The sequence below is a fragment of the Lynx rufus genome, unplaced genomic scaffold (assembly GCF_022079265.1).
Source record: "Lynx rufus isolate CCGP_SWC_20201006 ecotype Redwood Valley unplaced genomic scaffold, mLynRuf1.p SCAF_30, whole genome shotgun sequence".
Taxonomy (NCBI): domain Eukaryota; kingdom Metazoa; phylum Chordata; class Mammalia; order Carnivora; family Felidae; genus Lynx; species Lynx rufus.
This window is the reverse complement of record NW_025814846.1, coordinates 308,223-321,440: the sequence shown is the minus strand read 5'-3', so window position 1 is coordinate 321,440 and position 13,218 is coordinate 308,223. Positions and strand designations below refer to the sequence as shown.

General features: G+C 37.2%; 1 protein-coding gene across 6 annotated transcripts in view; it reads right to left on the bottom strand.

Moving 5' to 3' along the window:
- The window catches only part of HDAC8 (histone deacetylase 8), a 228,725-nt gene that overhangs the window by 160,155 nt on the left and 55,352 nt on the right, over positions 1 to 13,218 (bottom strand). For 5 of the 6 annotated variants that reach the window (XM_047092498.1, XM_047092499.1, XM_047092502.1 and 2 more), the window contains 3 exons: positions 7,307 to 7,419; positions 2,972 to 3,049; positions 2,256 to 2,364 (listed from right to left, as the gene is read on the bottom strand). In XM_047092498.1, the coding sequence (XP_046948454.1) occupies positions 2,256 to 2,364; positions 2,972 to 3,049; positions 7,307 to 7,419 (300 nt within the window). Of the gene's footprint in view, positions 1 to 2; positions 638 to 2,255; positions 2,365 to 2,971; positions 3,050 to 7,306; positions 7,420 to 13,218 lie in introns of those variants that run through there. The other variant, XM_047092503.1, reaches the window with a different exon arrangement.

The following is a 13,218-nucleotide window of genomic DNA, read 5'->3' as shown; positions in this document are numbered from 1 at the left end:
AGCTGAAGTTGGACACTTAACCAACTGAGCCTCTCAGGCTCCCCTAAGTTCACTTTTTAAATGCTTCTAATTAAGTTTGATATCAAGGCTATTTTTAAACATGGATTACTATGGAGTTAAACATTTTTTTGTCATGTAGTAGGAACTGGTTTAGAGGGACAGAGAAAAAATATAAAGGAGAGACAGACATTTTTTTCACTGAAGAGTGAGCAGTAGACTTACTTGGGAGTGGGTACTGGGATAATTACTCAGCTTTTCTAGGCAGTTAAATGCCAAGTTGATGGGGGAGAAAGGTGTATCTCAGGAGGTTTTATGGGCTTCAATGGGGGCATGTGTAAGGTAATCTGTTTAGGGAAGGCCAGATATTACAAAGTATCCTTGCAGGATGATGGGTGCTGACTTTTCAATTAAGGCCCAGGAAAGAGCTAGAGGAAACCCTGTGGACAGAAAACTGAAGAGAAAAACCTAGTTTCCTGCTGTGGCAAAAAAGGGACAACAAAATGTTGAGTACCCTCAAGAAGGGGATTAAAAGAAAAACAAAATAATTTTCCTTTTACACAGAACCACAGGATATCTTCACTGGTAAAGTTACATAAGCAGCTCTGATCTGCGCATCTCAAGAAGGACAGAACAGGGCCTGAGGGGAACAAAGAAAGGCAATTAAAACCATCACCATAAGGCTCCAAAAATAAAGGCCTTTTCAGTCTGACAATACAGAGGTAGCCAGGGGACATGATCAAAATCATGAAGAGGCTAGAGCTGCTGCATGATGACTTGGCTTGCCAAATCTCTTGAGCTAAGACGCACCTTTGAAGCATTAATTAATTAATTAATTAATTATCTTTTTCTTTTAATTTTATTTTTTTAATTTACATCCAAATTAGTTAGCATATAGTGCAACAATGATTTCAGGAGTAGATTCCTTAATGCCCCTTGCCCATTTAGCTCATCCCCCTCCCACAACCCCTCCAGTAACCCTCTGTTTGTTCTCCGCATTTAAGAGTCTCTTCTGTTTTGTCCCCCCTCCCTGTTTTTATATTATTTTTGCTTCCCTTCCCTTATGTTCATCTATTCTGTGTCTTAAAGTCCTCATATGAGTGAAGTCATACAATGTTTGTCTTTTTCTGACTAATTTCGCTTAGCATAATACCCTCTAGTTCCATCCATGTAGTTGCAAATGGCAAGATTTCATTCTTTTTGATTGCTGAGTAACGCTCCATTGTATATATATACCACATCTTCTTTATCCATTCATCCATCGATGGACATTGGATTCTTTCCATACTTTGGCTATTGTTGATAGTGCTGCTATAAACATTGGGATGCATGTGTCCCTTTGAAACAGCATACCTGTATCCCTTGGATAAATACCTAGTAGTGTAATTGCTGGGTCATAGGGTAGTTCTATTTTTATAAAGTTTTTATTTTTTAATACTTCTACTTTGTTTATACAACTCCCAGTGATGATGGCCAGTGCAGACTCCTTTGGGAAGTCCCTGTGTCCACCAGAAGTTGGGAGAAATCTGAACTGAGTGGGGCTAGGAATCAAAAGCACCTTGATCCCCATTACTTACCTTAAGTAATGCTGACTTGCTGACTTTTAGTCAGACTCACTTTCTCTACTGCCAATGTCAGCAGTGAATTTGTACCTGACCAATCTCAACTTAAATGAATATGGGTTTACCTCCTGCCCCGTTCTGTAGGGCTTTTCAGCCCTAATGGTCTACATATCTGCACCAAACTGTCCTCCTACAAGTGGCTATAATTTAGTCCTTAAACATAGTTTCAAAAGAACAGATTTCTGACCCCAATTTTAACACAAAGGATAGAACTCAAGAACTCATAATAAAGAATTTTCTAATATTCACACCAGTGGATTGAAGCAGATCTCCATAATGGGAAACTGAAATGAACCTTCTCAGGCTAATGAAATCACATACGCACAGGTTTTAGCTAAGAAAGTAGCAGGCAAGGGATAACCCAGGACAGCTTAAAAGCTCTGCTCTTGGGAAGACCTTAATCATATGGGGCAGCAGGTAAGATCAAACCAAGAGTGTGGCTCTGTTCCAAAAACTCAGGTCTCCTACACAAGGGATTAAATAAGTATACAGTATAGAAAAGTGACATAGGTGTACAGTGGCTCTTTTTTTCTCTCTCAAATTGTTCCTTGAAAATAAGAATTCTGTAAGATTGGGAGCCATTTCATCCTACAGAAATGCAATCCACTTGTTACTGGGCCAGTGTTACTGCCATACCTTTCACAGATGTGGTAATACTTCTCATCCTGTATGCCATCCTGAATGGGCACATTTACACTGTAGTACCGTCCCTTTCCTAAGCCAACATCAGACACGTCGCCTGTTCCTGTGAAAGAGAGGAGCACCATGAACAGTTTTAAGAATACCAGCATTAGACAACTTGAAGGATTCTGATAGGAATGTAAAAGAATAAAAGGCCAAGTAGAAGAACAGTCTTAGATTAATTATGGTTTCTAAGAGTGTGAAATTAAGAAAAACAATATAGAGAAGTAACTTCTGTAAACAATGTTGGGAAAAGAGGAAAACCTGAAGACAATGGGAAAAAACTTAGTTTCCGTTTTGCTGGATCAAGTTAGACAAAAAGATTAACTCCTTTGCTTGACTTTTCATATGCCTTTGATTGATAGAATATTAATATATCATTGCACTTATTAGGATGTTAGGAGTTACACAGTTACACTGTCCTATGTGATAAGACAGTAAGTGTAAGTGAGCTGTCTGTTGACAGTCCATAAAAATCATCTGGAAAAAGAAGCAGTATTATATTCCTCCTATCATTGTTGCCTGAAATGACCTGTGTTAAAATTTTGGATAAAGTAGCACCAATGAAGTATTAATAGCATGTAACTATCCAGATATTAAATATAAGAGATGTATAGAAGAACTGCAGTATTTATTCCTCAGATGTAATACTGAGCACACAGATTACTTGCCTGGGAAAAATCCTGGGGAGAATTTGTGTAGGGACACTGTCATGACTTTAGAGGTGAAACTGAAGGCATCTTCTACACCTAGCAGAGGAAAAAAAAAAACAGCAGAATAATCACTTCATATATGCAACTCCCGTTTTCAACAACTGAAATGCTAGGAAGTAGCTGTGGGAAGTAAGAGAGAGGATAGCAATAATAAAACTAACAAGCTGAGGAATAAAAGGAACAAAACCCTCCAGTCTTTGATCTCTTGTTGGTACAGGATGAGGTAGAACTTTGGCCCCCAGTGAAGTTTTGGGGTTCTTTTTTACATTCATGGAAAGTTATAACTGGACTTCTCCTTTCCAAGCAACAGGATGTCCAGGCTCCCTTAGACAACCTCTTCTAAAGTGTGGGGAAGGCTCAAGCTCACAATCGAAGCATTATGAACAGAGCTGAATAGAGGACTGGCACCATCTTGGAAGTTTTATGTTTTGTTTTAGTGGTTCCAGTTAAATTCTTGGGATTTTTTTCTCAAAGAAGTAAAATGTGGCAACCCTTTGAAAAATATGACCAATACAAACATTAGGCATTATGTAGTGAAAACCTAATTATAAAGTGCTTCTCTATGATACAGATTTGGTTATAAATGCAGTTCACCCAAAGTCTAAGCAGCTTATAGTACACCTTTCTTGCTAAAACATGGAAGGCTAAGAGAGTCCTGCCCTTTTCCCTTAATAGTGTCTTTATAACAAAGTTTTAAAGCTTGAAGAAAGATGGTGGTGGGAAGAACTTTTCTAGAAAGTAGTCTCCTTTCCATTTTAACAGAGGCAGAAAATTAGTATAGAGGCCTGGGAGATAGAAGATACAACTCTTACAAGCCACTGCTTATTCAGATAAATGTACTGCCCACCTCCACACCTTTCCTCCCAGAATCACATAGTGTCATACTATATTCAGATAGTCCGTCTGTAAAACGGAGGGACTATTAGCAAATTCATGTACTATCCTTTTTTATACGTCAAATAAAGAAACTGTCGCTGCATTTGCTTAATGCTTTCAGTCTTCATTAGAGGCCAAAAGAGACCTTAGAAAAATATTAACTATATTTGTATATCACAGGCATGTTTGAATTTCCCAAGCCTTATGTTTTGCCCTAGGGAGGCAGTTAAAATCAGTTAAAGGCAGAAACCCATGGGGGAGGGGAAGGAAAAAAAAAGAGGTTAGAGTGGAAGAGAACCAAAGCATAAGAGACTCTTAAAAACTGAGAACAAACTGAGGGTTGATGGGGGGTGGGAGGGAGGGGAGGGTGGGTGATGGGTATTGAGGAGGGCACCTTTTGGGATGAGCACTGGGTGTTGTATGGAAACCAGTTTGACAATAAACTTCATATATTGAAAAAAAAATAAAAAAAAATCAGTTAGGGGCGCCTGGGTGGCTCAGTCGGTTGAGCGGCCGACTTCGGCTCAGGTCATGATCTCATGGTCCGTGAGTTCGAGCCCCGCGTCGGGCTCTGTGCTGACCGCTCAGAGCCTGGAGCCTGTTTCAGATTCTGTGTCTCCCTCTCTCTCTGACCCTCCCCCGTTCATGCTCTGTCTCTCTCTGTCTCAAAAATAAATAAACGTTAAAAAAAAATAAAAAAAAATCAGTTAAAGGCTCCAGGCACAAGGCATTAAGTAAACAAAAGAAAACAAAACAAAATATATTAAAATAGCATTTTAACTTAGCGACTGAAGTATTAAACAAGGACAATTCATAACAATCCTGATTATTTATTGATCCAGAAAGGTGGTAACCAATTTACACTTCTATCAGTGATATATGAGGGTTCTCATTTTCTCACACCCTGACTAGCACTGGGTGTTATTATTCTTTTTAACCTTAGGCAGAAAAAATGATCTTATTTAATTTGCCTTTCTCTGAGTGTTGAGCACTTTTTATGTTTAGTAGCTATTTGTATCTCCTCTGATGGGAAATGCCATTAGGTATTGTTAGCAAATCATACTTTAAAAAAAGGACAGAGACAGATAGGTGGAGGGTATGGGGCTTGGTGTGAAAGAGAACAGTGGTTAGGAAAACAAAAGAAGGTGAAGGAAGGTGAGGACAGGCTAAGAGTGCTTGTGAAGCCACCACAGGATGCTAGTTATGGAATCATGGGAGATTTAAAATGAACCAAATGTGTAAGAGTTTGGAGGCGGGGCAGAGGTCACTGGAAGGGAGGTGCTGAAGAGGGGAAATAAACTGAAATGAAACACACCATAAAAGTTGGCTAAAGCAGGAAACTCTAAATGGTGTAGAAATAACATTGCAAATGGAAAGAACGGTTTCAGGTGACAGTCATTTCATTCTTACATGGTTCAATAGAGTTGATTCTATTCTTGAGCTCTGATACTAATAGTTTGAATTTCATAATCATTCATTCATTCAACAAATATTTTACTGAACCACTGCTATATGCAGAGTTCTGTTTGTTCAAGCCATTGTGCAGGACAGAAAGAAGTAAACAACTTGATCTCTGCTCTGGAGGAACTGAAAGTTTCTATGGGAGGAGAAGACACAGACACATTAAAGATTTAACTAACAATACAAGACAATATATAATTAAATATCAAATCAGCGATATAAACAATATAGGACTTGAGGAGGGAAGAGAACACTGGGGTTGGAGTAGTCAGGGCAAATCTGCTAGTGTTAGAATTTGAGCTCCTGGGTAGAACTTGGAAGAAAAAGCAAAACTAAATTAGGAAAAAGTAATGCAAAGTCAGAGAGGTGGGAATACTGAGACATGTCTGGGGATCACTGAGTACAGTAGCCTAGACAGCAAGTAGTGAGAGAGGAGACTGGAGAGAGGAGGTAAGGTCTCTTTCAGGCAGACCTCAAAAGACAGGGTAAAGAATATGGACTTTAACTTGAAGAGCACTGTTTTTTTTTTTAAAGTGTGGCCTGTGGAACAGCCAGAGTGTCGCTAAAATGTAGATCTGGCATTGCATACCAGACTTACTGGATTTGAATATCTGGTGGATGGGGCCTAGAATTCTGCATTTTAAAACAGGCTTCCCAGAGGTCATCTTGCTACATATGCAGGTTTGAGAACCAATGCTATGGGCCAAGAGTTAGCAAACCAAGAGGCAAATATTTTAGGCTTTGCAGAGCCTACATGGTCTCTACTGCACTTTGTTTTCTTTACAACCTTGTAAGAATGTAAAAATAAAGTCTTCACTTGCTGGCCATACAAAAACAAGCCATGGGCCAAATGTTACTCTTGTTATAAGCAATAAGGAGTCTCTGAAGGTTTTTGAACAAGGCTGTGTTTTGCATTGGCTAAGTATTCAGATATTTGGTGGACATGGTTCTCAAAGTAGTATGTTGGCTGCTTTAACTCTTTGCCTTTCTCTGTTGCCTTCAATTTTCTGTCACCATTCCTTGGTAGCATCCATCTAGGTGAACTCTTTGGGGAGGTTTTCCTCACAAGTTCTTCCTTCTTTTTCTGTTTTGGCAGGAGAGCTGATTCTAGCCTCTGTCATATGCTATTATTTTCCTCACTTATACCTTGATTATGTTAGTTTGTCTCCAAAAATCCCTGGAAACAGGGAAGCAGCAGTCACTGATGTGGGGGAGACTAGGGAATATCCTTAATTAATTTTACCAGCTAAGTGATCCTAGATCAATGGAAGCATGTGGCACACACAGGATGTATTAAAGAAGCAGAGTGTGGGTAACTGTCACTGAAGCTCTACATTGTAGATGGAAAGTACATAGGAGGTTTTGGGTAACATCCTTTTGGTGAAGTCTTCTGAAAGGGCATTAATGGGGTAAGGTGAATCAAGATTCTGCTGCTGTTAAAAGTTAGAGGAGATGTCCTGAGTTTGTGTAGCACTAAATATTTTAGTAATACAAAGAAAGTGGTGCAGATTCTGATTACTACATGAGTTGGTATCCCTATCAGTGAAAAATTCTGAATGTTATTCCATCATACACTGATTCAATCTTAAGGGAAGCATCAAGATTGTCTAACTGAAGATTTCACTTAGAACCTGTGGAAGTGGCCTGAGGGAGGTGACTGAGCACTGAGTGTACACTAGACAGGATTTCTACTTCTTAATGTTCTATACAGGAGAAATTTGCTAGTGGAGGAGAGGTGAGGGGAAATTATAAAAAACCTGGTATTTTAAAGCATCTTGCTTAGCAAAGAAGAATTACATCAGTTAGAAGAATCTATTCTACCTACTTCAGGATTCTCAATTAGAAAAATTTCAAAAGTAACAGGCATTTATCCTTTTACCAGTCACCTAGAAGCAGCTTCACTGATAAAAACCTTCTGTCCTAGCAGCAAAGCACCTTTGAATGTGAAGGGCTTACCATCTCCATGGTGCAGATCCAAATCCACATAGAGAATACGGTCAAATTTCCGTCGCAATCGTAATATTCCCAGGACAGCATCATTGAGATAACAAAAACCAGATGCTTCATCTCTGTAAGAAAACAAGTTGCTACAGCCAACAGCCAAAAGCAATCCAAGGGAGTCTTTACAGCCAAGGATCTAACCCTTGAGATCTATTCCCTTACAATTCCCCTTTCTTTTGAGAAAAACAAAAACCTACCTACAAAGAATATATAGTAAATTGGCCCAGAGTGATCAGGGGATGAAGTGTTTTGGTAAGCTAAATATTCAGGTGGATTGGTAACATTTTTCATTTAGGATCCCAGATTTTCAAAGAATTATAATATTATAACTATATTGGTCAAAACAGAACTTTTCTCTAATGATTCAGGAATGATTTAAAAATCTTGTAGTACCCTGGGCTCATCATGATCAACACTGAATGTCCCTTATAGGACTTGAAGAAAGGTAGAATCTAGAAGGGGCCTTAAAGACCATCTTGCTCAGCCAGATGTAGAAGATGATGGAGACTGGAGTCTGTACTGATCCTATGACATAAACTAGAATTGCTTTCTTTCTTTATTCCTTCCTTCCTTCCTTCCTTCCTCTTCCTTCCTCTTCCTTCCCCTTCCTTCCTTCCTTCCTTCCTTCCTTCCTTCCTTCCTTCCTTCCTCCCTTTCTTTCTCCCTTCCTTCATTCCTTCCTTCCTTTCTGTAAGTTTTTGCACTTGTTGCTTTAAAAGCTGAATATAGAATGTACAAACATTCTACATGTGGTTGCCTTTCTGAGGCAGCCTCCTCTAAAGTTATTTTGTTTCCTTCACTAAAATTGTCTTCATTGACTTCACTGGTGTCTTTTCACATTTTTATTGGTGATACTGTGTCACTTTAACCTCTTGTCAACATTAACCTACTCTTTTATTATGAGTAACCTACTCTTATTAGCCTATTCTTTTTATTATGTTGCCATTAAGTCTTGTTGAGTAGATGTAAAAAAAAAGCATTCTTTTATCATCAAAAGTGTATTATAACTTATTTTTAAGGCCTCATCCTAAATGCTTCAATGTCCTTAGCTTCCACAGACACTTTAAATATCCAGCCTGTTTTTTCCCCAAGTTCTCCCTGATATTTTAATTGAAATGGAATTCTAAGCATGAGCATCATTTAAAAGAGCATTTTTGGTACTATGAGATTATAAGATCTTTCTAGTACCTACACATTGCATAAAATTCTTCATGAAACCTCGTCCATAATAACATTTCATATTCTGAACAATACCCTGGTTTATAGGCTGAGTCAATGAGACAGGTACATTGGCGAGCAGGAAGTTGGTAAAAAATATCACTAAGCATTGAATTTTCTCATGCAGGTGAATTCAGTGATCACCCAGCAAAAAAAAAAAAAAAAAAAAAAAAAAAAAAAAAAAAGCAAAGCAAAGCAAAACAAAGCTTGGCCTTAGATACGAAACCAGGAAGAAACCAATAAGAGAAAAAGATTTGCCCACCCATGAATTCTTTGTAAATAAGAGGTAAATATATGACTTTGAAAGTTTTTGGATGCTATTTTCCAATTATGAAAAGCTTACATTTTATAAGTCTACTGTTTAGCATATCAAAAAAGAGAAACATCAATAACTTTTGGATAGGTGAGATGGAACATTAAGTGTTAGGCAGAAAGAGTAGCATACAGCATAGGGAATATAGATAATATCGTAATAACTTCATAAGGTGACAGACTGTAACTAGACTTATTCTGGGGATCATTTCATAATGTATAAAAATGTCAAATCACTATCATGTACACTTGAAACCAACAGGACATCATATGTCAATTATACTTCAATAAAAAGTGAATAAGAGGAGGGAGATGGGGAGGAGGAGAAATACAAATCAATATAGGACATATTTTTTCCCCTCAGAGCCTATAATTAAGTTAGGGATACAAGTCATAAGTACAGAAAAACAAAACCAAAAAACAAAGAAAGCAATCAGAAATAACATGGCATATAAAGAAGAATACTTGCCTCTAAAAGACTCCTGGCCCCCTTTCTTTCTTTTGAGATGTTCTTTGTTAATGAACATCCTCCCTATCATGATAGTTTGAATAATAATAATGATGACGATGTTGTCTGTAATTCAGAAAGGTCTTTGCATGTAATATTTTCCTAATATTTTCTTAAAGGAGCTCTATTCTCATTAGATTATAGAAATAACTGCTTACATAAGTAGAATCTTCCTAAAATTTTCAGAAAATAAGGACATTAAACTTCAAGACTTTTAATGTGCTAAAAGTATTCCTATAGAAACAAACTCAGTTTGTTGAATTTAAGAATTCAAGTTGGCATAATTTAGGTAAGTCTTTGGCAGATAAGACTGATTTAATAAATTTGGTTTACTAAAATCAGCTATGACTTTTCTAATTTATACATGTTAAGTATAACATACATGTAGATTTTTATTCTACTTAAATATATTCTTCCTAAATTTATACAGGTTCATTAATTAATTGAGCTAACATTACCTCTACTAAATGTTTGAGACTACGACAAACAAATTTGTTTAGATTAATTGAGTCATTATTGTGATGAACTTTAACAGTAGTTATGTTTTGTAGTATATCAGCTTGAAGAGAATTTATAAGATCTTTAGGTAACTAAAAACTTTGGGTGGTATTAAACTGAGTTAATTAATGGATATTCATTAGATCCCTAGACCATTTCTAACTGAGAGAATGCATTAATTGCTAGGCATAATTTCGGGTTTATATGCTTTTGCTTCTTATTTTTACATCCTACAGAGAAACTGCATGTATTTGGTTCGGTTAATGAACATGTTCTTTTTGGCCACTTACAGAAGTTGTACTATAAAGGATGTGTATGCATATAGAAATTGGTAGAAGATTCATAGAAAGGGAATTTTATTTGTTGAGATCAAAGTTGGCTAAGGTTTGATGGGCTTATTAGATTTCCAAAAATAACTTCAATATTAAATATTATACTGATGCAAAACTAGAATTTGCTTTTCATTTTAACATGCTAATTTTTTTGATTATTTGTCTTCTCTCAAATAACAGGTTGTAAAGGTTTTGCTTCACTAAGTAATGCTCCTCAATAAAAAAAGATTTTGTGTCTTACTAGAATAACCTTATATGGTTTATGTTGACTTTATGATGTCCTTGGTTATTTAAGGAAACAAAGACTTTTTTCTTAGGAAAAAGATGAGGTTCCTTATGGTCATATTGCATCCTATGTTTATGTTAAAAATCTTTTATAATCATTGTGGTTAAATAGGGAACCAAGTAGTATTTTTCAGTAATCCATCAACTTATCTTAATCAAATCTTGGAAGGCCCTGGAAAAATCACAAAGGGTTTGTTCTTTCACTTTATAAAAAGAGATGTTCTAGAAATAATTAGGTTTATTTGATACATTACTATTGATGAGATGCATGGGAAGAGTTGCCACATCAGAAGAGATGTTCAGCCTTCCCTAGGTGAAACTGGTATAGGCAAAATATTATTAATATAAGTATTTCAGAAATTGTATGTTGTATAGGAAATTCCTAAAGATCCTTCTGTGTCGTCACTGGCCATGATATATTTCTATTTATCAGAGTCCTTGCGCTGCTTTGCCAGATATTAGTTGACTACAGTATAGAGTTTTCAATAATTTAAACATTTTTTAAACATTAACTTCATCTCAACTTTGCTTCTTTATTTTGAATCTAGCATCTACTAGGCCATTAGTTTCAATTGGGGAATTCTTAGCACTTACCTACAGAATTTTATTAATATATAGATACTCCAGTTTACTGAATCTCTTTACTTGATATTCTTGATATGCTTTGGGTATATTCTAACTATATGCTCAGTATATTCATGGTATATTATTATTTAAAGTTAATCTGACGTGTTCCTGAGAGCACTTGCAATCAGGTACAAGCCAGAGTGCTTCATCTTCAACAAAGAAAGACTACCTCAGAGCCCCATGGAAAAGGATTTTTGCCAAGTATTGTTGAGTACAGGCTTTTTATGGTATAGTGTAAACAACTTTGAGACCATACCAGTGAACTGAATCAGGATATCAAGAACTCTAGTTGAGAAGTCGATGGGTTAGTGAGACTGTTAATGCAAGGTCGAGAGGAACAAGAACTAATTATATAGGCCTGAATGAGACTGATGAGGGCTGATTGTGGATTTTGTTTAGAATATTGCGGATGTTTTAAAGCAGACAGACCCATGAATACAGAGAACAAACTGATGGTTGCCAGAAGGGAGGGGGCGGGGGTGGGCAAAATGGGTGAAGAAGAGTAGGAGGTACAGGTTTCCAGTTGTAGAATGAATAAGTCATGGGAATAAAGGGCACAGCATAGGGAATGCAGTCAATGATATTGCAATAGTGTTGCATGGTGACAGATGGTAGCTACACCTGTGAACATAGCATAACCTATAGAGTTGTGGAATCACTAAGTTGGACACCTAAAACTAATGTAAAATTATATGTCAACTATGTTTCAATTTAAAAAAAGAATATTGTTGATGTTTCAGTGTTCTATTTTCTCTTTAAAAAAATTTTTAATGTTTACTTATTTTTGACAGAGAGACAGAGCACGAGCAGGGGAGGGGCAGAGAGAGAGGAAGACACAGAATCCAAAGCAGGCTCCACACTCTGAGCTGTCAGCACAGAGCCCAACGCAGGGCTCAAACTCTCGAAATGTGAGATTATGACCTGAGCAGAAGTTGGACACTTAACTGACTGAGCCACCTAGGCGCCCCTTAATGTTCTATTTTCTGGATGTATAGGCAACTCATTTCTCTTTTCTCTTATGCTATCTATAACTCATAATCATTTAGTAAGCCATGCTTTTGCAAACAGAAATGACACACTTACAAATGATATCTTATTCCTCCTGCCTGAGCCCTCCAGGATTCAGAAACTCTTATTGAGCACTCTTACTTCCATAGCAATGTAATTATCTGCCTAAGTTCAATAATAACTATCTGTCCCACCTGTTATCAGGACATGATTGGAAAACATTGGTTATATATCTAAGGCCTTGCCTGGAATGTCATATTTGTGAATGATGCTCACTGAATCGGATATGATCAGACACTTTTAAGGAACTAAGGTTGACTTCATTGAGCAATGCATCAAAGCCCTCTTGGAAAAACTAGCTTGGTACCTGGTACCTGGCTTACAGAGTTCCCAGCCTTCCAAGTGAATAAGGAAGGTTACTTCTTGGCAGGCCCTGGAAACTTAGGATATTCTGGGGACCCCAAGAAGAGAGAAGAGAGGCCCCAAGAATTGTCCCAAATTTATAATTACTGCAGGTAAAATCTTCTTAGCTTGGCTTCCTAGCTGTAATAGGCTTTTAAAACACCAAAGTGAGATTTTTTTTTAAATGTTTATTCATTTTGAGAGAGAGAGACAGAGAGTGTGTGTGTGTGGGGGGGGGGCGAGGAGCAGAGAGAGAGGGAGACACAGAATCCGAAGCAAGCCCCAGTCTCTGAGCTGTCAGCACAGAGCCCAACACAGGTCTTGAACTCACAGACCATGAGATTATGACCTGAGCCAAAGTCGGATGCTTAACCAACTGAGCCACCCAGGTCCCCTCAAAGTGAGATTTCCTATGAAAACTTCCAGCAAAACAAGCTTAAGAAGGTCTATATGGTAAGTTACCATTCTTGCTACAACTATATAAATAATCAGGCTAAATCTAATGAGGCCAATTTTTATTTTTAAATAATTTTGATTAAGGTTAAATCTACACAATATTAAATAACCATTTTATTTATTACTTTTTAATTATTTATTAATCTCTTAAGTAATCTCAATGTGGGGCTTGAACTCATGACCCCGAGATCAAGAGTCACATGCTCTCCAGACTAAGCCAG